The sequence below is a fragment of the Geotrypetes seraphini genome, chromosome 9 (genome assembly GCF_902459505.1).
Source record: "Geotrypetes seraphini chromosome 9, aGeoSer1.1, whole genome shotgun sequence".
Taxonomy (NCBI): domain Eukaryota; kingdom Metazoa; phylum Chordata; class Amphibia; order Gymnophiona; family Dermophiidae; genus Geotrypetes; species Geotrypetes seraphini.
The window spans coordinates 22,123,467-22,149,524 of NC_047092.1; the positions used below are offsets into that span (position 1 = coordinate 22,123,467).

General features: G+C 43.4%; 2 protein-coding genes across 8 annotated transcripts in view; both read right to left on the bottom strand.

Annotated features, from left to right (window-relative positions):
• The window catches only part of LOC117367084 (acrosin-like), a 55,141-nt gene extending 49,600 nt beyond the window's left edge, over positions 1 to 5,541 (bottom strand). Inside the window, exons 1-2 of one of the 2 annotated variants that reach the window (XM_033959326.1) lie at positions 4,769 to 5,541; positions 4,152 to 4,350 (exon numbers count right to left, since the gene is read on the bottom strand). In XM_033959326.1, coding sequence (XP_033815217.1) covers positions 4,152 to 4,350; positions 4,769 to 4,850 — 281 coding nt within the window. In that variant the 5' untranslated portion in view covers positions 4,851 to 5,541. Of the gene's footprint in view, positions 1 to 4,151 lie in introns of both variants that reach the window. The other variant, XM_033959327.1, reaches the window with a different exon arrangement.
• A 229-nt stretch (positions 5,542 to 5,770) lies between these two features.
• The window catches only part of ARSA (arylsulfatase A), a 92,856-nt gene continuing 72,568 nt past the window's right edge, over positions 5,771 to 26,058 (bottom strand). For all 6 annotated transcript variants that reach the window (XM_033959504.1, XM_033959502.1, XM_033959501.1 and 3 more), the window contains 5 exons: positions 25,690 to 25,859; positions 13,157 to 13,281; positions 12,946 to 13,073; positions 8,013 to 8,115; positions 5,771 to 7,645 (listed from right to left, as the gene is read on the bottom strand). In XM_033959504.1, coding sequence (XP_033815395.1) covers positions 7,341 to 7,645; positions 8,013 to 8,115; positions 12,946 to 13,073; positions 13,157 to 13,281; positions 25,690 to 25,859 — 831 coding nt within the window. In that variant the 3' untranslated portion in view covers positions 5,771 to 7,340. The remainder of the gene's footprint in view (positions 7,646 to 8,012; positions 8,116 to 12,945; positions 13,074 to 13,156; positions 13,282 to 25,689; positions 25,860 to 26,058) is intronic.

The following is a 26,058-nucleotide window of genomic DNA, read 5'->3' on the forward strand; positions in this document are numbered from 1 at the left end:
AAAGCATCCTGGATTAGAAAGGATTTGAGGCCTTGGAGGCCCAGTGCTCTTGCCTTAAATTGATATGGATAGACTTCCTTAGTGATGGTGCTAATGGTGTCTTATATTTCGCTTTATCTCCTTCTGGATTCAGAGCAGATTACACACAGGTGATTAAAGACACTAGAACATTGAGATTAATATAAAATTAATTAGTAGAGCATCAAAAGGTGGGGGCAGATCCGTCTCTCAAAGAAATAGGTTTTCAATAGTTTATGAAATGAACAATATGAAGATGTAGCTCTGATTTCCGCCAGTAGATCATTCCAAATTTTAGCTCCTAGGTATTCAAAGGTTCGTTCATCAGGAGTATTTGCTTACTTATCATCAAATGGGGAGTATTTCAAGATTATGTGCACTGTCTTACGTTTTGGGGATCTCTTTGTAGTAAATAAATTATAGATAAGTTTTGGCATGTACCATCTTTTTTATCATGAGCCCTTATTATTGTTGTTTCAGTGTGGAGCTAATATTGACAAATTATAATTGAATCAGAAGAGACCTAGGAAGATTGTAACACCTCTAAGTGCACACAGAGCATGTGGGCAATTCTGTGACGCAATTCTACCATTGAAAACTAAGAACGGAAATTACCTCTAATGGTTTTGAGTTTAAGTTAAAATTAATACTTCTCGTGAATCCTCCCATGTCATATAATGATCCTGTTCTGCTGTATATGCTGGAAGAACAAAACAAGCAATGAGGTTACAGCTGAATGAGCATAGGTTGGACAAAAGCAGAATGCTTAACTGTTCCACTCATCTCTCATTGGTTTGAAGCACAACATATTTCTGATCTGCAGTGGAAGATCGTTAGTTTCCTTAGATCTGCAAGGTGAAAACAGAGACAGCTGAATTACAGGGAATGTTATTGAATTCACACCCTTTGCTTTATGGCCCCACGGGTTTGAATGATGAATTAGATCAGATGATATTAGTTTGAAATGGCCCTAAAGGCTGACTGATTGTATGTCATTATGTAATCCACTATTTTTTTTTTATTTATAAATTTAATAATTAGTAATCCACTATTTCAAAAGTTATAATGCCATTTTTTCCTCTCTCTGCAGCAGCGGAGAAACAATAGAATACAAATCAACCAAAGACATTTTTTTAAAATACAAACTTCCAAATCTCTCTTAAAAGAGAAATAACATTGACTGTAAGGCAAGTCCATAGGGATCTCATTTCATAAATTTGGGGCCTATGAATCCAAAAATTCGAGACAAATTTGATTCCAATCTAACCTCATCTGGGATTTGAAGCAAGTTTTAATGTCCCGGAACATGATTGTATAGAGCAGTGGTTCTTAAACCTGTACTGGGGAGACCTCCAGTGAGTCGGGTTTTCATGATATCCATAATGAATATGCATGAGTGAGATTTGCCTATAAAGTAGAGAGTAGGCATGCAAATTTCTCTCATGCATATTCATTAGGGATATCTTGAAAACTTGACTGGCTGAATGTACCCCAGGACAGGTTTAAGAACCACTGGTATAGAGCATTTATGCAGCACAACAAAGAAAAATGGGGAGCCCCAATGATCCACAGTGAAAACAATCCACCGATGAAAACAAAAACAAAAACTGTGGATACAGATGTTCTGGAGATAATTTATTAAACACTGACATATAAAACCATGAAAATTCAATTAAAAAAGTACAATGATAAAAAATACTGTGATAAAAATCCAACCGGACCCTACACGGTCCGTGTTTCGGTGAACATGCCTTCCTCAGGGGTCCAATGGTTTGCAACCTCGCATATAAAGAATTGGACTGAAAACAGTCTATTGTCTTTAAACATGTGAGCAAAGAACACCGCAGACAAGCTGAAGTAGCAAAAAAATGTTTTCAGTCCAATTCTTTATATGTGAGGTTGCAAACCATTGGACCCCTGAGGAAGGCGTGTTCGCTGAAACATGGACCGTGTAGGATCCGGTTGGATTTTTATCACAGTATTTTTTATCATTGTACTTTTTTAATTGAATTTTCATGGTTTTATATGTCAGTGTTTAATAAATTATCTCCAGAACATCTGTATCCACACTTTTTGTTTTCATAAAGCATTTATGTTCACGATCAAGTCTGTTACAGACAAGCCCTTAGTTGGAAAGTTTCTGTTTGTGCATATGGTGGCTGAAGATCAATCATAATTTGGAAATAAGCATGATTTTTGAAACAGCTTGTTAAAAATATTTTATTGCAAAAGGACAGATGATTAAAACCTTGAGAGTTTGACAACTTTGCACATTACTGCAGAAAATCTACAGGCTGCTGCTTTTATGCTCACAATATTTAAAGATTGATATTTGGTTTATATGAGAGTATTTGTGGTTGGTGTTTCCTCAATGTTTCTCAACTCGGTCCTGGAGTACCCCCTTTGCCAGTGAGGTTTTCAGGATAGCCACAATGAATATGCATGAAAGAAATTTGCATATAATGGAGACAGTGTATGCAAATCAAGTTTATGCACTTTAATTCTGGATATCCTGAAAACCTGACTGACAAGGGGGCACAATGGGGTAGAAATAAAGACGCAAACAGGCCTAAACCCCCCCCCCCACAAAGCATAACAAAGAGGCAAGAGAGATATCTATACCAACCGTAAAGTCACATTTATTAAAGCAACATGTATAAAGTCTGAAAGTCCTAGGTCTTTAAAGAGACCATATGAGGTCCCAGATGAATGGACTCCTAGGGGATACTCCAGGACCGAGTTGAGAAACAGTAGCTTATATAAAATATGATAATATGTAGAAATAAAAACATAAAGAAAAAAATATACCTTTTTTATTGGACTAATTCATGCATATACTAAGTACCCAGTGATATAGGACGGGGGGGTCCGCCCCCTGGCGCCATGTTGGTGGGGGCGCTGGCACCCCTCCTCCTCCCTACCCCCTGTGCCTCTTCCCACTCCTCCCCTCGCCATGCGCGCACCCCCTTCCCTCCCCCACACCTTTAGTTGTTCACTGCCGCAAGCAACAAATTTGATTGCGTCAGCTTTCCCGCTGACATCACTTCTGGGTGCTGTGGCATAGGAGATAATGTCAGCGGGAGAGCCGATGGGGTCATGAGGAGCATGTTGAAGTTGTTGCTCGTGGCGGTGAACAACTAGAGGTATGGAGTAAGGAAGGGGAGGCACGCAAAGCAGGGGGGGATCAGGGAAGGAGCGGAGGGCGGAGATGAGGGTGGGAGAGGGGCGTCACCACCCCAAGCACCTCTCACCCTTGCTATGCCACTGTAAGTACCTCTTCTGACACTTATCAAAGTTGTGCCCTATTAGAAAACAGCTCGTAAAGCACAATCAGTGTGCTTCTCTTACAGAGGCCATAATAGTTTGTTTAGGGTACAGAGTAGAGATCTGCACGGGAATGGGGATCGCGGAATCCCGCGGGGATCCCGCGGGAATCCCCCCTAACCCATGGAATTCCCACGGGGACCCCCCTCTGGCCCACGGGACTCCCACGGGGACCCCCCTCTGGCCCACGGGACTCCCATGGGGACCCCTCTCTAGCCAACGGGACTCCCACGGGGATGGAAGGCTTTGGAAGCTGGGTTTGTCCATATAATATAATGGACACGTCAGCCTTAGTAAAAGAGGGGATTTATAAGTTAATTACCTGAACAGAAAACAAAAAACACCAAAGAGATTCCACAAGGAAAACAGCAGCGTAAACACAAAAGAAACTGTGGAACTGATGATCCTGTCAGAAGTAATTGCTGCTTTTTATGGGGACGGGCGGGGATGGAGGTAATTCCTTGCGGGGATGGGTGGGGACGGAGAGGATCCTGACGGGGACGGGTGGGGATGGAGAGAATCCTGGCGGGGATGGGTGGGGATGAAGAGGATCCTGGCGGGGATGGGCGGGATTTCTGTCCCCGCGCAACTCTCTAGTACAAAGCACAAGTACATGGAGAACTGTGGTTCACTTAGCTTGTCCACCCAGATATATGGCCACCTTACTTATGTTTGCAAGAGACGGGCAATTCATTTACACAGAAATCCAACTAGTATTGAAAAAAAAAAAAGGTTCTAAGAATTTTTTGTGTAATTTCTATTAGAGTGGCTCCAGCTTCTGAATTATTTTCTCTGTGACATCACTTTACCTTTCTTGCCCATTAAAACAGTGGGCTGCGGTCACTATCCATTTGTCATTTAACAGAGAACCCCCACACAGATGAACATAATCAGAGAATGAAGGCTTTTGGATACTGACTAGCCAAGGCCAAGCCCCAGGTAGTGAATCTATCCCTCCCACAATACGGGAGCTTCTCTTCGCATTAAAAAGAGGACGTTTGCTGCAGTCTGCAAAGAACAGAGAAAGAGGCATGTCAAGAGTCATCGACAGCAATACCTCAAAACTGGGGCCAGTATTGGTCAATACCATGCAACCAGTAATCGGACAGCTGTGTGGCAAGAGGTCCAGGCATGGATGGCACTATCATACAGGGAAAGGTCCTACATTCTACAAAACTGCACAGTTATGGACCTAGGCCCAGCGACAGCATGCAGCCAAGCACAGCAATACGGTGCACCTGGAATCGCGGGCACAGTCATGGCATTATTCTGCAGTCAAGAGCCTGAGCAGAGGAGTATTGCTGAGCCAGGTATTCAGGCAGAGCAGTACAGCAGAATCAGGAGACCCAGATGCAGAAACACAGTAGAATGGATGGATGAACAAATGAATGAATAATGACTGGATGATGGATAGATGAGTACTAACTTCCAACCATGTTGCCTCTTGCGCTCACACCCCTGGACATAAAAAGCAGGGGAAGGAAGAAGAGCAGCAGGGAGGACGCCATCTCATGTTAATGTCTCTTCCAGGCTTAGAACTCGTGGTGGAGGGAAGCACCGCTGTCACAGACTTTGTGACTTCAACAGAGAGTGATGACACCTTCAGAACCAAGAATCCTTAAGAATAAATGGTTCTAGGTTCCTAGATATGGTTTGGAATCACAATTACTCATTTCCCAATACTTCTTTCTTAAAATACACGGCTTCTTTTGTCCTCTCTTCTCCCACCCCCACCCCAAACATTTTCCAATATGTATTTTGTATTACAGAGATAAGCTAGATGTAACTGCACAAGCTGGTTATTGAGTTTATATATTTGAAAAGCTAAAAATTAAAGGAAAAATTTTTAAAAAGAAATTTCATTAGTTATCTTAATACAACATATAAAGTTACACAGCAACGATTATTACATGATTTTCAGACAAATCAAAGGCATTACTTTAACAGTGATTTATTGTCAGTACCCCGCAACTATCTGTTATATAACACGGGATGATAGTATTGTTTTTAAGAACATAACAATTGCCATACTGGGTCAGAGGAGAAGCCTGATAGTACAGTAGGCTTTGATCCTGGTAACCTGGGTTCAATTCCTACTGCAACTCCTTGTGACCTTGGGCAAGCCACTTAACCTTTCAAGTTTCAAGTTTATTAGGATTTGATATACCGCTTATCAAGGTTATCTAAGCGGTTTTTACAATCAGGTACTCAAGCATTTTCCCTATCTGTCCCGGTGGGCTCACAATCTATCTAACGTACCTGGGGCTATAGAGGACTGAGTGACTTGCCCAAGGTCACAAGGAGCAGTGCAGGGTTTGAACCCACAACCCCAGGGTGCTGAGGCTGTAGATCCAACCACTGCGCCACACACTCCTCCACTCTTTCATTGCCCCACGTATAATGGCCCTAACAAGAATCCTAGATTTAATAAGGTGAATAAATTATTTTATTTTCATGAAATGAGATATATTTTTACATCATTACAAAGGGTAAATGTTGCGATTTAAGTAGGAAAAACAATATCTGGCCTAAGTCCCCACGACTTGCTCTGCATCTAGTCACTCTATTGATGAAATTTTATGATAACTTTCACAAACTTGCTCCTCAAGTTGGCCGATGACACATCGAATTCCCTCTTTGAGTTCTGGTACAGTTCGGGGTTTGTTTTCATAAACCTGCGATTTCATAAAACCCCAAAGAAAGAAGTCGCATTGTGTCAGGTCACATGACCTCGCTGGCCAGTTCTGTTGTCTCATTATCACAACTGAAGACTGCACAAAACTTAGGTGCCGGTAGGTGTGATAATGTCAGGTGCTGGTATATTAGGTCAGGGTTTCTTGGCCTAATGTACTGGCATCTAAGGCAATCCATGCCCAAACTCCACCCCTAACCACACTTACCTTGCAGTTAGGCATCTTGGGGTAGATGCCTACATGGTGACTACTGATGTAAGCGCCTATGTGAACATTAATTTTTAATTATTTTTTTGATTATGCTGTTCAATGACAAGCCAATTAAAAAATTAACCCCTTTAGTGCCGGCCACGGCGGTAATAGGTCCGACACTGATAGAATTCCTTTCAGCATTGAAGCTGTTACCGCTGCAGCCAGCGCTAAAAAATGTGCTATGGTTTTGTAAAAAGGGGGGGGGAGGGGGTAAGTTAGGCACCTACATAATGCTTCTACGAGGGGCCACTGAAAAGTGAATGCTAATGGTCACATTAGTGAACCGCCATAAATGAAATTAATAGAAACTAAGGGATTTTTTTACAGCCACAATATAAATGATGTGTAAGGCTGTGCTAAGCCTAAATCTCATTGTAGCTTTGTAAAAGGATCCCTGTGTTAAATAGCACTCAGTATTGGGAGGTAATGAATGACATAATGAATTGCAATCAAATTAATGAGTAAGGAGTTTGAGATTAGAAACCAGTAGCCAGTCAGAAGAATGACCAGAAGTTTAGTACCATCCTTTCTGAATTATACACATCCACACTTGGCTGTCTTCCTACAATAGGAGCAGATTTTGGTAGAGGCATGGTTTACATCATAGAAAGAACTACTCTACCATATACCACTTATATAGTGCTGAAAGGCATACACAGCGCTGTACATTTTGACATTTAATAGATGGTCCCTTCTCAGAAGCGCTTACAATCTAACTTGGACAGAAAGGGTTATATACATATAGTGTTAAGGATGCAGAACCCAAGATGAGAGGAGTTAGGAGTTGAAAGCAGTCTCAAAGAGGTGGGCTATTAACTAGGTCTTGAACACTGCCAGAGACTGCTGTAGGGATTCGGGTAGCTTGTTCCATAGAAAGACAGACGGGACAGAGTCTGGAGTTGGTGGAGGAAGAGAAGGGAACAGACAGGAGGGACTTGTCACCTGAGTGGAACTCCAAGTACAATGTCACTCTTACTCTTTATTACTATACTGCCTTAGGGTCCCAACCCCCCTTGGTTTCTGCTTGCATGAGGTTGTTCCTGTTGTAGAGAATCACTTGGTACAGTGGCAGCAGGAGGGTTCTGGAGTGCAGCCACGGTTACAGCAGGGCTCTAGTGAGTGGTCTTCCCCCTTTCTCATCTGACTTTCCCCAAACACCATTTTGCTTTCAAAGTTTTCCTTCTCTCCTTGGATCTTTTTTAGGATCTGTAGGTACTCAGGCTTTATGCCTTGTTCCAGAAGGTTATAATTCTCAGAAGGGTCAGCTTCTAGGTCAAAGAGCAGTGGGGGATCATGGTGGGTCAGCCAGGCCATAAAATGGCAGTCCTTATCTGGAGTTGTTTCACTGAGAGAAGAACCTGAAGAACAGAGGAAAAAATGTAAGTACACGCATTTCTATCACAGCAGTTGGGAAGATCAGAAAACATTCATTGTGTTACTGGGTTGGGTACTAAAACTCTTACTTTTCACACTAGCGAAGGGTTGAGGGGAGGGAGGTAGAGCAAGGGAGGTGTGGAGTAAAGCCTTCAGTCATCTCTTATTCAGCAAATAAAGAGGTACTGAAGGCAGGAGGCAAAATTCACTCATCAGTGACTCCGTGAAATTAACTGATCACTAACTTGGCAGATGTATATCCATGGAAGAAGGAAAACTCCATCATCAATGACTCAGCAGTCATACTGGGGACTTTACATAAGAATTTAGCAATCTGGGAGAAACAGTTACCTTGTGTGAAGAAATGGGCCTTGTATGTGCCGTATCGTACTGCAAAGACTCCCATCTGCTTGTATGGAGAAGGTGGATAGAAAAACATCACATTCCGCTTACTCTGGGGAATGAAGAATAGAAAATCCATGTAAGTCTTGGAGATAGTCTCAGTATCCACAACCCAAGGAGTTATGCAGGCAAACTGAGACAACCCTGGATGCCTTAATCCCCCCCAAAAGATTAATATTGCCAGCAAACAAGACACTGCAGAAAGTCACAAGGTTGCATCATCTTTTTCCTAAAGAGTTTACATTACATTAGAATGCATTTCTAGACCACAATAACTTCCAGATCGAAGCAGTTTACATCATCAAGAGACTGTACATCACAGTGAAATACAAGAGAAATATCATCTTCCTTACTTTCCTCAGAATTTTACAAAAAGAGATGTCTTTAATTGTTTTCGGAAATGCATATATGAAATCGAAGAAGCAAACAAAATACGCAGTTCTGAACCCAACTAGCAGCCTGATATCTAATTGTTCGATACAAAAACTTCTTGTAAAGACATCCTTATACTGGAGGGAACACAAACAATGAAATTATCCTGTGCGTCCCAAGGTTTAGGAAAGGGTGCAAAAAAAATCGAACTAGAAACCCAGCATGGATAACATCTGCAGTTAAAAAGGCGATAAGTGACAAGAAATTATCCTTCAAGAAATGGAAAAAGGATCCAACAAAGGAAAACCAGGAAGAGCACAAAAGACACCAGAAAGAATGTCATCGAGAGGTCAGGAAGGCAAAGAGAGAATATGAGGAAAGACTGGCAGGAGAAGCAAGAAACTTCAAACCCTTCTTCAGGTATGTGAAAGGGAAACAACCAGCCAGAGAGGAAGTGGGACCACTGGACGACGGAGACAGGAAAGGAGCGATAAAGGAGGAAAAAGAGATAGCTGAAAGGTTAAACAAATTCTTCTCGTCAGTCTTCACCAGAGAGGACACATCCAATATCCCAGAACCCGAGGTGATTATAAACTGAGAACACGACGAAAGGCTGGTACAACTAGAGGTAAGCAAAGAGGATGTCCTCAGACAGATAGACAGACTAAAGAGCGACAAATCACCAGGCCCGGACGGCATCCACCCAAGGGTACTAAAAGAACTGAGAAACGAAATAGCAGAGACACTTCGCCAAATATGTAACCTCTCCCTAAAAACTGGGGAGATCCCAGAGGACTGGAAAATAGCAAATGTCACGCCCATCTTTAAGAAGGGATCAAGGGGTGACCCGGGAAACTACAGGCCTGTGAGCTTGACCTCGGTTCCTGGAAAGATGCTGGAAGCAATGGTAAAGGACACAATCTGCGAACACATAGAAAACAATGGACAACTGAAGGCGAGCCAGCATGGCTTCTGCAAGGGAAGGTCGTGCCTCACGAACTTGCTGTACTTCTTTGAGGGAATAAACAGTCAGATGGATAAGGGTGAATCCATAGACATCATTTACCTTGACTTCCAAAAAGCCTTCGACAAGGTACCACACGAACGGCTACTTAAAAAACTGTGGAACCACGGGGTGCAAGGGGATATCTACCGATGGATCAAACACTGGCTAGCAGGCAGGAAACAGAGGGTTGGAGTCAAGGACCAATACTCAGATTGGCAATGGGTCACGAGCGGAGTTCCGCAGGGGTCGGTGCTGGGACCTCTACTATTCAATATATTTATTAACGATCTGGAAACGGGGACAAAATGTGAGGTTATCAAATTTGCTGATGACACCAAACTCTGCAGCAGGGTTAGAAACACGGAAGACTGTGAAGACCTACAAAAGGACCTAACGAGACTGGAAGACTGGGCAAAAAAGTGGCAAATGAGTTTTAACGTGGAGAAATGCAAGGTCATGCATGTAGGGAAAAAGAACCCGATGTTCAACTACAAAATGGGGGGAACACTGCTAGGGGTGAGTAACCTGGAAAGGGACTTGGGGGTGATGGTCGACTCATCACTGAAACCATCGGCGCAATGTGCGACAGCCTCAAAGAAAGCAAACAGAATGCTGGGCATCATCAAAAAGGGTATCACAACCCGGACGAAGGAAGTCATCATGCCGCTGTATCGCGCAATGGTGCGCCCGCACCTGGAGTACTGTGTTCAATACTGGTCGCCGTACCTCAAGAAGGACATGGCGGTACTCGAGGGAGTGCAGAGGAGGGCGACTAAGCTGATAAAAGGTATGGAAAATTTTCCATACGCTGACAGGTTAAAAATACTGGGGCTGTTCTCCCTGGAGAAGAGGAGACTTAGAGGGGACATGATAGAAACCTTCAAAATCCTTAAGGGCATAGAGAGAGTAAATAAGGACAGATTCTTCAAACTGAGGGGAGCCACAAGCACTAGGGGTCACTCAGAGAAATTGAAAGGGGACAGGTTTAGAACAAATGCTAGAAAATTCTTTTTTACGCAGAGGGTGGTGGACACATGGAACGCGCTTCCGGAGGAAGTGATAGGCCAGAACTCTGTACAGGGGTTCAAGAAGGGTTTGGATAGGTTCCTGGAGGATAAAGGGATAGAGGGGTACAGATAGAACTTGAGGTAGGTTATAAAAGTGGTCAGAAACCACTTCACAGGTCGCAGACCTGATGGGCCGCCGCGGGAGCGGACCGCTGGGCGAGATGGACCTCGGTCTGACCCAGTGGAGGCAACTTCTTATGTTCTTATGTTCTTAGTGGATGAACCGCCTTTAAAAATGTAAATTGTTCTAGTAAATAACCAGATACCTGACCATATACGGCTTTATAACAGAGCGTCTCAAATTTAAATCAAATCCTGGCCTCAAAAGGCAACCAATGGAGCTGTCTGTAGTATGGAGCAACATGATCCAATTTTTTCAAATCAAAAATTAGACGCACTGCCGCATTCTGGATTTTGTACAGATTTGACTGAAGACCTGCCAAATGAACTGAATTACAGTAGTCCAGTATACTAAGTACCAGAGATTGGACCAGAGGTTGTCCAGCTTAATACAAAATGTTGGCCAGAGGTATGGGACTGGGGTTTTGAGATTCATATATTTATGTTCATACCACAAAACAAGTTGAAATGAGACAGGAAGGGAAGAGATTGCCGAGGAAAGAAAGAGAGAGAACACAGGCATCCTAGAAAGGGATGCAATGAAAGCAGGTGGCCTGAGGGAGCAGGTGTGGCACTACAGGGACTTAAGAGTTGTTATATATGTCTCATGTCCAAGTTGATTGCATACAAATATGGTAGAGTGGTGTCCTTTCACAAAGTTTGGGATACTTATCTTGAGTGGAGAAATGAGGTGCATTGATTTGTATCTGGGATTGGATGATCATTACAATATATCAAGTTTCAGCAATGCTATTTATTTAGCTCAGAATGGTTTACATGACTTTAGTCAGGTACTGAAGCATTTTTCCCTGTCTGTCCCGGGGGGGGGGGCTCACAATCTATCTAATGTTCCTGGGACAATGGGAGGATTAAGTGACTTGTCCATGGCCACAAGGAGCAGCGTGGGTTTGAACCCACAACTTCAGGGTGCTCAGACTGTAGCTTTAACCACTGTACAAAACCAGAGTGGAATTGTCCCAATCAAAATGGTGCACAAAAAAAGTGTCTTTCAACTCATCTGATAAATCCAAATGCCTTTATTTTTCCAAAGTTCTGTAAATCCATACAAGTTTACTTGCAGCAAGGCCGTGGCGTTTCATAGTGCCCCAAGTGTTTCATGTAGAAGCAGCGTTGAGCTTGGTTTGTGCATTTTCTTGCATACCCGAAGACTCATAAGACTCCTGATGCAGGCCGGGTAGGCTGAAACATGTACATGTCGGGTCATTGTATGGATTTACAGAACTTTGGATGAAAAAAGGCATTTGGATTTATCAGATGAGTTGAAAGACACTTTTTTTGTGCACCATTCTGATTGGGACAATTCCACTCTGGTTTTGTGCTTTGGATTCTTGTGGTTTTGTTTCCCCTGTTCTTTTGTGCTTTAACCACTGTGCCACACTCTCCCATTGGTTCAATGGGGGCAAACGGTGAACTGGACCTGGGGGTTGGTTAGTTATCAATTTTTTTTCTTTACTTCTTGAACATCACATGTATATATTTCTCTGATGATATGTTGCTTTAGTTTGTCTTCCTCACTACTCTGGTAGTGGGGACCTTGTTAACCAATATTGATGTATGGTTTGTATAATTGTGTATAAAAACTTACAAAATAAAACATTAAAAAAAAGAACATAAGAATTGCCTTACTGGGACAGACCGAAAGTATATCAAGCCCAGAATCCTATTTCCAACAGTGGCCAGCCAACCCAGGTCACAAGTACCTGACAGAATCCCAAGGAATAAAACAGATTTTATGTTACTTATCCTAGGAATAAGCAGTGGATTTCCCCAAATCAATTTTTATAACGGCTTATGGACTTTTGTTTTAGGAAATTATCCAAACCTTTTTTAAACTCTGCTAAGTTAACTGAGGAAGATGTATGGGAGCCACCCGTGCCAGAAAAATGGTGTTTACAAGTGACAATTCAGAGAAACTGAAACAAATCTAAGCTAAAGAGCAGTAAATTACCTATCTGTGCCATTCTCTTCAACTGCCAACTCTAGATTCCATCCCTTCTGCCTTGCTGCATCGTATGCTTGGAACAAGCTGCCCGAATCCCTATGGCGGGCTCTGTCTCTGGCAGTGTTCAAGGCCCAGTTAAAAGCCCACCTCTTCGAGAGTGCTTTTGACTCCTAACTCCTCTCCCCTTGGAATCTGCATCCCCAACCCTATATGTCATGTCTGTCTGTCCAAGTTAGACTGTAAGCTCTTCTGAGAAGAGACTGTGTATAAATATCAAAATGTACAGCGCTTTGTATGCCTTTCAGTGCTATATAAGTGATAAGTAGTAGTAGTAGGAGGAGGAGGAGGTCTCACCTTTCCACCTCTGAACAGAACATCAGTCAGATCATATCCATCTAAGGTAACATTGGGAATAGGAGCTCCTGCCAGGGTGGCCAATGTCGGCAGGATGTCAAGAGTGCTGCTTAGCTCATGGGTCACACCTGAAGAGGAAAAAAGCATTACACGTAATGCTTAAGGGGACAGAATATTCTTCTCTCAACAATTTAACCAATAAAATACTTACCTGGTAGGATCTTGCCAGGCCAGTAGGCGATGGCAGGCACCCTCATGCCGCCCTCATAGGTGGTTCCCTTCCCACATTTCAGTAGACCAGAGCTCCCTCCACGAGACATACGTATTGTCTCAGGACTGTAAGAAAAGGACCAAATAACATGAGAAGGGAACCCATCATAACTGAGACAGATATCGACAAACAGATCAAAAGAGGAAACATGAAGAAATGTTGCTGTCAATGACATACTAGAACAGGGGTGTCATAGCCGGTCTTCGAGGGCCACAAACCAGCCAGGTTTTCAGGATTTCCCTGATAAATATGCATGAGATCTATTTGCATGCACTGTTTTCACTGTATGCTAATAGATCTCATGCATGTTCATTGGGGAAATCCTGAAATCCCGGCTGGATTGCGGCCCTCGAGGACCTACTTTGACACCTGTGAACTAGCATAAAGAAACCATAAAACTACTATGCGGGAGTCAAATAACCCAAAGACGAGGGAGGGAGTGGCCTAGTGGTTAGAGCTATAGCCTCAGCACCCTGAGGTTGTGAATTCAAGCCCCACGCTGCTCCTTGTGACCCTGGGCAAGACACTCAGTCCTCCATTGCCCCAGGTACGTTAGATAGAGTGTGAGCCCACCAGAATAGATAGGGACACATGCCCGAGTACTTGAATGTAAACTTCTTAGACAATTAATAGGTGGTATATAAATAAGAACTACCATACTTTATGGACACATCTTGTGCTGAAATGCACACAGCTCAAAAGATATTATTAAAGGGCCCCAAATTCTCTCAAATCAAATATGTATTCAGGTGGGAAAAGCTCATCTTGTTTGGAAAACTATATATCCCTAAATAAAAAATAACTCTTTATTACTCTCTGGATATTTTCATGCATTATATCCCTTTATTTTTTTTTTTTGCTTCCAATTTCTCCTCACATATACAATGGACTTAAGGGGTTCATGATTGCATCTGAGAATTACTGATGGTAAGACAGAGCTGAGGATCTTTTACTTTAATAATCTTTCAGTAATAGTTCATGAGCAGGATGAATTGCAACCTTTCCTATAAGTATTTGTCATAGATTTAGGTATAGCCCCCTGGCTTCCTATAGGAGATGTTTCAAGATTCTGTAGAAATTTAATGGTATATTAAGCACAGTTACTTACCGTAACAGGTGTTATCCAGGGACAGCAGGCAGATATTCTTGACTGATGGGTGACGGCACCGACGGAGCCCCGGTACGGACAATTTTAGAGTGATTGCACTCTAAGAACTTTAGAAAGTTCTAGCTAGGCCGCACCGCGCGTGCGCGAGTGCCTTCCCGCCCGACAGAGGCGCGCGGTCCCCAGTTAGGATAAGCCAGCTAAGAAGCCAACCCGGGGAGGTGGGAGGGACGCAAGAATATCTGCCTGCTGTCCCTGGATAACACCTGTTACGGTAAGTAACTGTGCTTTATCCCAGGACAAGCAGGCAGCATATTCTTGACTGATGGGTGACCTCCAAGCTAACAAAAAGAGGGATGGAGGGAAGGTTGGCCATTAGGAAAACAAATTTTGCAAAACAGATTGGCCGAAGTGTCCATCCCATCTGGAGAATGCATCCAGACAATAATGAGATGTAAAAGTATGAACTGAGGACCAAGTAGCAGCCTTGCAGATTTCCTCAATAGGAGTGGAACGGAGGAAAGCTACAGACGCTGCCATAGCTCTAATTTTGTGGCCTGTGACAGAACCTTCCAGTGTCAGGCCGGACTGAGCATAACAAAAAGAAACGCAAGCAGCAAGCCAATTGGATAGAGTGCGTTTAGATACAGGATGACCCAACTTGTTAGGATCAAATGACAAAAATAGTTGAGGAGATGATCTGTGAGGTTTGGTGCGATCAAGATAGTAAGCCAGAGCACATTTACAATCCAAGGTATGCAAAGCCTGTTCACCTGGAGTAGAATGAGGCTTTGGGAAAAAAACAGGTAGAACGATGGATTGGTTAAGATGAAATTCAGACACAACCTTAGGAAGGAATTTGGGATGTGTGCGGAGGACGACCTTATCATGGTGAAAAAACCGTGAAAGGTGGATCCGCCACCAGCGCATGAAGCTCACTGACCCTCCTGGCAGAAGTGAGAGCTATTAGAAAGACCACTTTCCAAGTGAGAAATTTAAAATGCGTTGAGGCCAACGGCTCGAAAGGAGGCTTCATCAACGCAGAAAGAACCACATTGAGATCCCAAACAACAGGAGGGGCTTTAAGAGGTGGTTTCACATTGAAAAGGCCCTTCATGAACCTTGAAACTAAGGGATGAGCTGAGAGGGGTTTCCCATGAATCGGCTCATGAAAAGCTGCAATGGCACTAAGGTGGACCCTTATCGAAGAGGATTTCAGACCAGAGTCAGATAAGGACAATAAATAGTCCAACACCAGTCCCACTGCTGTAGATATGGGATTGTGGTGATGTAACAGGCACCAGGAAGAAAAGCGAGACCACTTTTGTTGGTAACATTGAAGAGTGGACGGTTTCCTGGAGGCATCAATTATAGAACGGACAGGCTGAGACAGGAGAGCATGAGCTGGAGTCAGCCCGAGAGATACCAAGCTGTCAGGTGCAGAGACTGTAAGTTGGGATGAAGCAGTGTTTGCTGATGCTGTGTAAGCAGTGAAGGAAACAGAGGAAGAGGTATGGGTTCCCTGGAACTGAGCTGAAGTAGAAGGGAAAACCAATGCTGTCTGGGCCACCGTGGAGCGATGAGAATCATGGTGGCTTGTTCCCTCTTGAGCTTGAATAAGGTGCGCAGCATGAGCGGAAGAGGAGGGAATGCATAAAGGAAGAGATTGGTCCAATCTAGGAGAAATGCATCGGGTTCCAGACGGTGAGGAGAGTAAAGTCTGGAGCAAAACAGGGGCAGTTGATGGTTGTGGGGAGCTGCAAAAAGATCCACTTGAGGTGTGCCCCATTGAGAGAAAATGGACTGGAGAGTCGAAGGGTCGAGAGTCCATTCGTGAGGTTGAAGAATTCTGCTGAGATTGTCTGCTAAGCAATTCTGTTCCCCTTGAATGTAGACTGCCTTCAGGAATAAGTGACGAGCAGTCGCCCAGGTCCAAATCCTTTGAGCTTCCTGACATAAGGGACGGGATCCCGTCCCTCCCTGTTTGTTGATGTAATACATTGCAACTTGGTTGTCTGTGCAAATGAGAAGAACCTGAGGAAAAAGGAGATGTTGGAAAGCTTTGAGGGCGTAAAACATCGCTCTGAGTTCCAGGAAATTGATGTGGTGTTTCTTTTCCTGGGTGGTCCAAAATCCCTGAGTTTGGAACTCGTTCAAGTGAGCTCCCCATGCATAGGGGGAGGAATCCGTGGTGATGACCAGTTGATGAGGAGGTAGATGGAACAGTAGACCTCTGGATAGATTTGATGATTTCAACCACCAAAGAAGCGACTGTCGAAGAGACGAGGTCACAGATATGTGTTGTGAACAAGGATCCGTCGCTTGTGACCACTGAGTCGCTAGGGTCCATTGAGGAGTACGCAGGTGGAGACGTGCGAAGGGAGTGACATGTACTGTGGAGGCCATGTGTCCCAAGAGCACCATCATGTGATTCGCAGAGATGGAAGGTTGCTGGAACACCTGCTGACAGAGATGAAGGATGGTGTGAAGGCGGTTTGGAGGAAGAAAAGCCCTCATCTGAACAGTATCCAGAATGGCTCCAATGAATTGAAGTCGCTGAGTCGGAATGAGGTGCGACTTGGGTAGATTGATTTCGAACCCCAACAGTCAAAGGAAGTAAATGGTCTGATCCGTGGCTTTGTGAACGGACTGAGGAGAAGGAGCCTTGATGAGCCAGTCGTCCAGGTAAGGGAAGACTTGAAAGTTGTGGGAGCGTAGATAAGCTGCGACCACAATCAGACATTTGGTGAATACCCTGGGCGAGGAGGCTAGGCCGAAGGGTAGCACCTTGTATTGGTAATGATGTTGATTGACAAGAAAGCGCAGATATTGTCTGGACATCAGATGAATTGGAATGTGAGTATACGCCTCCTTGAGATCGAGGGAACATAGCCAGTCTTCCTGAGAAAGAAGAGGATATAGGGTGGCAAGAGATAACATCTTGAACTTCTCCTTGACCAGACATTTGTTGAGATCCCTGAGATCTAATATTGGTCTGAGATCTCCGGTCTTTTTGGGTACAAGAAAGTACCGGGAGTAAAATCCCAGGCCTTGCTGGTCCAGAGGAACCGGTTCGATGGCATTGAGAAGAAGGAGGGAGTGAACCTCCTGAGCGAGGAGGAGGGATTGAGCCTTGTTGGAAGCAGACTCTTTTGGCAGACTTAGAGGTGGAGGAGTCTGAAAATTTAGGGAGTAGCCGTGGGCGATGATAGCAAGTACCCACTGGTCGGAGGTGATTGCTTCCCATCGAGATAGAAAAACTTGTAGTCGACCTCCTATGGGCTGAGGTAGAGGACACGAGGGAGGAAGACTGGCAATGTCCTGGAGAAAGGAGTCAAAAGGGCTGTGTCGACTTAGGTTGAATAGCTGGTTTGACAGCAGGCTGCTGTTGTTGACGAGCCTGTTGTTGCTGCTGACGCTGCCTGCGAGGTTGAGGAGGATGGGACTGCGCCGGTCGAGCAGAAAACCTCCTTTGATATGAAGGTTGTTGCCTGAATGGACGAGGAGGAGGAGGTTTCTTCTTGTTTTTCAACAAGGTGTCCCACCTAGTTTCATGGGCGGAGAGCTTTTGTGTGGTGGTATCCATGGACTCCCCAAACAGCTCATCCCCTAGGCAAGGAGCATTGGCAAGCCGGTCCTGATGGTTTACGTCCAGTTCTGAGGTCCGTAGCCATGCCAATCTTCTCATTGCTACAGAGATAGCAGTAGCACGAGACGTCAGTTCAAAAGTATCATAAATAGAACGGACCATAAACTTCCTGAGTTGCAGAAGACTAGAGGTACATTGCTGAAAAGCAGGAAGTTTACGGTCCGGAATATACTTTTGAAAAGAGGTTACCTGTTGAATGAGATGCTTCAGGTAAAACGAGAAGTGGAAAGCGTAATTACTTGAACGGTTGGCCAGCATTGCATTTTGGTAAAGACGCTTTCCAAATTTGTCCATGGCCTTTCCTTCCCTACCAGGAGGGACAGAGGCATACATACTGGCTCCTGTAGTCTTCTTTAGGGTTGAGTCTACCAACAGGGATTCATGGGGAAGTTGGGGTTTGTCAAATCCAGGTATTGGAATCACTTTATATAGAGATTCTAGTTTTCTTGGGGCTCCTGGGATTGTCAAAGGAGTTTCCAGATTCTTATAAAAAGTTTCCCTCAAGATGTCATGGAGGGGTAACTTTAAAAACTCTTTAGGAGGTTGGTCAAAATCCAAGGCATCCAAAAATGCCTTGGATTTTTTAGAGTCAGGCTCTAAAGGAATAGACAGGGTGTCTGACATCTCCTTTAGAAATTTTGTGAAGGAGGAGTGCTCTGGCTTAGCAGTAGTATCCTGCACCGATGGTTCCTCCTCATCAGATGTGTAATCCTCCTCGGTACCGAGGGGATCATCTGAATCGTCCCACAAGTCAGGATCCCGTACCGATTGTAAACGGCCCTGGGAAAGTGGAGTCGATGTATCAGTATGTTTAGGCTTGCGTACCGATTTACCAGACCGAGTGGAGACGGTACCTGGGGAATGTAGTACGGTACGGGGTTCAGAGACCAGTACCGGTTCCGACACCGTAGGAGTAGCACGCCGTTTTGGTTCTGCTGACAGAACAGGCATGGACAAAGATTTTTGCGGTGCCGAAACAGTCGATGCCGATAACAGAGGCTGTTCGACAGACGGCACCGAAGGCTCAGTCGGTACCGACACTGGAAGGTTCGGAGACAATAGAGCCGGGAGCAACTGTTGTAGTTGCTGCTTAAGCTGGACCTGGAGGATAGAGGCAATGCGCTCATCCAACGTTGGTCCCGATGGCACCGGTACCGGTTTTTTCTTGCTCGGTACCTTCGGTGCCGCTCGACGCTCGGGTGAAGTCGATGCCGATGACGATGCAGAGACTTCAATGGGAGCGGAGCGTTTACGGGGCCGGCGCTCAGTCTGCAGGACTTGGCTCACTGCATGCTCGACTGGCGGGCCTAGAACAGTAGGGGAAGGCTTCTTAGCCGGCTTACCTACAGGAGTCGACACCGACGATGGATCTGGCGGTGCCGAGGTAGTCGGAGTCGATTTGGAGGAAGTCGTCGACGTCGATACCGGTGCAACTTCCATAGCGGTACCGAAAAGGATCCGCTGCTGAATTTGTCGATTTTTTAAAGTTCTTTTTTGTAAAGAACTACAGCGGGTGCAGGTTTCAGCCCTATGGTCCGGACCCAGACACTGGAGGCACCACTTGTGTGGGTCGGAAAGGGAGATAGGGCGCGCACACCGCTGACACTTTTTGAAACCCGGTGACGGGGGCATGAAGGGAAATACTGCTGTAGCAAAATCGAAGCCTGAGGCTTCGATGGTGCCAACAGGCCCCGCCGGGTCAGATTCGACAAAAAAATGAAAAATAATAATTTTTTTTTTTTTTTTTTTACACAAAGGGTAAAAAAGAAGGAAAGAAATAAAATATGAAGAGAAAAATACGCGCGAGCGGGAAGGCAAGTGAAATAGAAAAAAACTTCCAACAGCCGTTGGAAACACGCGTCTTCTTAGCTCCGCGGAATTAAGAAAACTGGGGACCGCGCGCCTCTGTCGGGCGGGAAGGCACTCGCACACGCGCGGTGCGGCCTAGCTAGAACTTTCTAAAGTTCTTAGAGTGCAATCACTCTAAAATTGTCCGTACCGGGGCTCCGTCGGTGCCGTCACCCATCAGTCAAGAATATGCTGCCTGCTTGTCCTGGGATAATGTTTGTATACTGAGTTTGGCCTGTTTTGTTTGTTTTTTTTGCTAATTCTTTTATAGGAAAGTCATTTTCTAGTAAATTTTATATGCTCAGAAATGGTGACAGATACTTGGGTGCATAAGAAGAAGAAAGAAGGTAACAGGGCCTCTAGATAAGTCTCTGATTAGTCCTCAGTGTCTGAATTTCAAGTTTCAAGTTTATTCAAATTATTTGATTAAACGCTTTTCCAAATTACAAAGCGTTGAACAAAAGATAAAAATTTGATTTTAAAGAAATCACTTATACATAATATACTAATCAGACCTACAAGGGTAATTGCTTTTAAAACCACGGGAAACAATAGGAAAGAGGGGAGGAAATACAATTTTTGAAGAAAAAGTACATAAAAGGGAAGTACATTAGGAGGGTAGGAGGAAGAGGAATAGTGGGATCGAATAAGAGAGCTATTGGAAATCTTGTTTTGGAGATGGTAGAAATCATAAAGTATTACCTCTTGAATGAACTTTGTTTTTTTTCAGTTAAAGGCTTCTTTAAAAAGAAGGCACTTTAAGCTACTCTTAAATTTCTGCAAATCTTGTTCGAGTCTTATGTATAAAGGAAGAGAATTCCAAGTCATTGGAGCTGTTATAGAAAAAATAGAAGCACGGCGTGTTCCGATAATTTTCAAGGAGGGAACATTAAGGGTAGACTGTGAGGATGATCTAAGAACTCTTGATGAACTATGTGGAATCAGAAGCCTATCTATAAATGCCGGTGTGTTGGTCTTTATTGTCTTGAAGACTAGAAGAGCTATTTTATATGTAATCCTATATGTTATTGGCAACCAGTGAGCTTTTTGCAGCAAAGGTGTGACATGGTCGATTTTTTTGAACCTGAAATTATCTTTATTGCTGTGTTTTGTATAAGTTGAAGACGCCTTATGTCTTTTAAATATGCCCCTTTTAATAAAGAATTACAATAATCTAGTTTTTTGGTTTTTTTTTAATTTCTTTATTCTTTTTCAAACTTACATCAAGTGCACAAAAAGAACAACATGAAATACTATCGTACAACACTTGAACATCATACATTATATTCTTAATATGTAAATTAATTAAAAACCCTCCCCCCTCCCATCTTTCTATACAATCATTAAAACTATCATTTCCTTCAAAATTTCAATTTTGCTACATCTTATCTTCCAATCTCCCCACCCCCTATGTATATTATCAAAGAAAAATGATGCCTATTCACTACAAAAATCAACCATCGGTCTCCATATCTTTAAAAAATTTTTATAACTTCCTTTCTGTATTGCAATTGCTCTTTCCATCTTGTAAATATGACACAGGGAATTCCACCAAAATGTATAATTGAGATTACTATAATTTTTCCAGTTGTTAGTAATATGTTGCATAGCAACACCCGTCATTATCATCAAAAGCTTACTGTTATGTGCTGATAATTGACTTTTTTTCCTCATAGACATACCGAACAGAACAGTATCATATGATATTTCCACATGATTTTCCAATAAGCAATTTATTTGAGACCAAATTGAATTCCAAAAATTCCTAATGCAGGGGCAATAAAAAATTAGATGATCCAATGTCCCCACTTCTAGATTACAGTGCCAGCATCTATTAGATTTAGAGCTATCCAATTTTTGTAAACGAACTGGGGTCCAAAAAGCTCTATGTAATAAAAAGAACCAAGTTTGTCTCATAGATGCTGACATTGTACATCTCATTCTCCAAGACCAAATTCGTGGCCATTGAGAAGCAGAAATATTATGCTTAATCTCAATGCTCCAAATGTCTCTCAGACCAGTTTTTGGCTTTTTATTTAAAAATCCAGATAATAATTTATACCCTGTACGGCTAGGTGTCCCATGAAATCAGCCTGGAAACATAGGAACTCCAAACTATATTGAGTATTAAGAGTTTTCCATTCAGGGAACCCCACCTGAATAGCCTGCTTCAGCTGCAACCATTTAAAACTTTGTGATTTATCAAGACCAAATCTAATTTGCAACTGTGAAAAGTCAAGCAGTTTACCATTTAAAATAACATCATTTAAAGTTCTTATGCCTGCTATAATCCAGTGTTTCCATAAGATTTGAGCTCCGCCAATTCGAATCTTGGAGTTTATCCATAAAGATTGATTTGTTGATTTGCTTATTGGAATAGATGTTAGATTACTAATGTATCTCAAAGTTTTCCATGTATCAATCAAAATTCTGTTCTGTTTATATCTTCTAGGCATTTTTATACTAACAACATGAACTAAATGTAAAGGAAACATAAGACGCCACTCCAAATATAACCAATCTGGAGCATTATCATAGAATTCTGGGAGGATCCAATACATACCCTGGCTTAAAATATAGGCTTGATGGTACCTATAAAAGTTTGGAAATTTAACCCCTCCCTCCTCAATTGGCTTTTGTAGAGATACTAGAGCAATCCTAGGTCTTTTACCCAGCCAAATAAATTTCGTAAGAATACCATTAAGTTTTTTATAAAATGACCTCTGAAAAAATATTGGTATCATACTCATTTGGTAACAAACTACAGGCAGAATCATCATTTTAATTGTTTGCACTCTCCCCCACCATGAAAGATGTAACGGATTCCAATGCTCACATACTTCTGTTATTTTTTTTAATAAAAGTTTTTCATTCTCTTTCAAAGTGTCTTCCAACGTCTTTTTTATTATTATACCTAAATATTTTAATCCCTCTTCTTTCCAGGTAAATGAAAAAGCATCAAATAAACCTTTAGTACAATGTACATTAAGAGGAAGAATCTCAGACTTATTCTAATTGATTTTATATCCTGAAAATTTTCCAAATGTATCAATCAACTGCAATAAACATGGAATGGTAGATTCAGGATTCCTCAAATACAGCAATATGTCATCCGCATATGCTGAAACTTTATATTCTCTATCAGAAAAGAGAATACCCTGTATCCCCCTTGCTTGTTGAATGGCCAATAACAAGGGTTCTAATACAATATCAAAAAGCAAAGGAGATAACGGACAACCCTGTCTAACCCCCCTCCGCAAAGTAAACTGATCAGAGAAACTATTATTAATGTACAATCTTGCAGAAGAGGAGCTATACAAAGCTTGAATCATTTGAATAAATCCCGGACCAATACCAAACCAACCAAGTGCTTGATACATAAAAGACCATTCAACTCTGTCAAACGCTTTTTCCGCATCTAAAGAAATGGAAAAAACCGGATCTGCAATTTCTTTAGATAAATTTAACATATGAAAAGCCAATCTAGTATTATCAGAGGAGTGTCTTTTTGCCACGAAACCAGTTTGATGCATATCAATGATAAAAGGGAGAGCCTTAGCTAATCGTAAAGCCAAAATCTTGGCCAAAAGTTTACCATCCACATTTATCAATAATCTAGTTTTGATATTACTAGGGAATGAACTAGTGTATTAAGGGAGAATTTATCAAGGAGGGGGACAAGTGATCGAATCATCCTCAACCTGTAGAAACAATTTTTAACCAGTGCACTGATGTGTGAACGAAACGTGAGTTTATTATCTATTAATACTCCCAAAATTTTTGTGTTGTTAGTTTGATTAAGTGGCTTATTATTCTGGAGACCGCACCTTCCAAAAGTTATAAACACGATGGAGTTGGTCTAGAGTATGGCTACTAAAATGGTCAGTGGTCTTTGTCATAGAGGAATGAATTCAGGAAATCATGCTCAAAATTTGGTGCCTAAAAACATCAGCGCTAAGTGCGATTCTATAAAGGGTGCGCATAGTGGCGAAGTCAGGGTGAGCGGTGCCCAGGGTGGGGGCACCCCTCCCCCACCTTCCTGCCATGCGTGCACCCCCTTCCCTTTCCCCGTACTTTTTTATCTTCTCTGGCGTGAGCAGGCTGTCTATGTTGGTGTTGGCTCGCCCTTTGGTGTCACTTCCTAGGCGAGGGTCCTGGAAGTGATGTCAGAGAGAGCCTTTATCTCAAACCAATTAACTGCAATAATTGGTTGTTAGTACCCGATAATTGCTAGTTAAGGGTTTGTTACTCAATTAAGTTGAGCACATATCTTGGTACGATGATATTTGGCCATGCGTTTTTGGGAGGAACGGCCTAGTGGTTAGAGCAGGTTCCTCAGCACTCTGAGGTTGTGAGTTTGATTCCCACTGTAGCTCCTTGTGACTCCGGGCTAGTCACTTAACACTTTGTTGCCCCAAGTACAAAATAAGTACCTATCTAAAATATGTAAACTTCTTTGATTGTGTAAACCACACAGAAAAAGAGGTATAGCAAATCACATCCCATTCAATCTGTATATAAAATCCAGGGGAAAGTGTATGGGGATAGATCAATGTGTATGCTTTGGAAGAAAGACAGGAGAGGGGAGATATGATAGAGCCATTTAAATATCTCTACGACACAAATACACAGGAAAGGAATTGAAAGGAAGCTCTGGAATGAGGGGGCATAAGATGAAAGTGAAAGGGGATAGATTAAGGAGGAAAGGGTGGTGAATGCTTGGAATGACGTCTCTGCAGAGGTGGTGGAGACAAAGACATAACTGGAATTCAAGAAAGCATGGGGGACAAGCTCAGAAGATCTCTAACAGGGAGGAGACCCAGTGGCATAGAACAGAGGGGGCGGGGCGCTGGCACCCCTCCTTTTCCCATTCCTCCCCTTGCCATGTATGCGCCCCCCTTTCCCTTCCCCCATACCTCTAGTTGTTCACGGCTGTAATTAGCAACTTCAATGTGCTCCTTGCAATGGCATCGTCTCTCCTGCTTATATCACTTCTGGGTGCCACACACAGGAAGTGAAGTCAGAGGGAAAGCCGACGAGTTGCGAGGAGCACTTTGAAGGTCAAGTTGCTCGTGGCGGTGAACAAGTACAGGTACGGGGAAGGGGGATCAAGGAAGAAATGGGCGGGGGGGGGGCAGAGACAAGGGTGGGGGAAGGGTGCCACAGACCTGAGCATCTCTCACCCTCGCTATGCCACTGAGGAGAAAGTAGAGCTTAGTAGTTGGTATGGACAGGAGACCTGATAGGACACATGATCTTTTGCTACTGTCATTTTCTATGTTTCTGTGAGGAAATAACACAATAATTAGGGCAAACAACTGTGCTCATCAGAAATATACATGTCCCCAGTGGTGAAGTAAAGTGGGGGGAGCGCTCTCTCTCATGTCACTTCTGGGTCCTGTGCCTAGGGTGTCAGTTCTCTCTCTCATGTCATTTCCGGGTCCCGCGCCTAAGTTGTCAGCTCTCTCTCTCATGTCATTTCCGGGTCCCGCGTCTAGGGTGTCAGCTCTCTCTCTCATGTCACTTCCGGGTCCTGCACCTAGGAAGTGGCATCAGAGGGATAGCCGGCATTGACGCGAGCAGCAAGTTCGTGATGCTGATCACGCCGGGAAAATTAAAGAGTTACGGGGCAAGGGAAGGGGCATGCGCACCCAGCAGGGGGGTTGGGAAGGAGCGGGAGGGCAGGGGAGGGGTGCCACTCACCCTCGCTACGCCTCTGCATGTCCCCCTCCCTCCATTATAAGGTACCCTTTTGCCTGGTTTGGGGTAAGTTGATGGTTCTTCAGTCACCTATCATGAACAGCAGGGTATGATTCTACACTCCTAGATTCTGCAGTAGTGGGAAGAGATAGCGCAGGGGTCTATACTTACCCATTGTCTGAAGTGAAGAGTAGCAAGGTGTCGTTCTCCACCCCATGTTTCCGCAGTGACTGCAACAGCCATCCCACAGAGCCATCAAGCTCCATTAGTGCATCTCCATAAGGGCCCCGCAGTGACTTCCCAGTGAATTCAGTACTTGCAAACTGTGGGTAGTGCGTGTGCTGGGAAAAAAGCAAACAAGGAAAGAGATATAAGCAAAAAGGACCTGATTCGGAAAATTAGGTTTAATTGGTGCACTAATTGGCTGTGCTGATTTAAAACCAATTAATAAGCTATTTTAAAAAAAATGGAGGTGCCTATGGGTGCCTCAAAAAAGTCTGCCATTATCCCATCTACGGAGGAGCCTTATGATTCCTAACA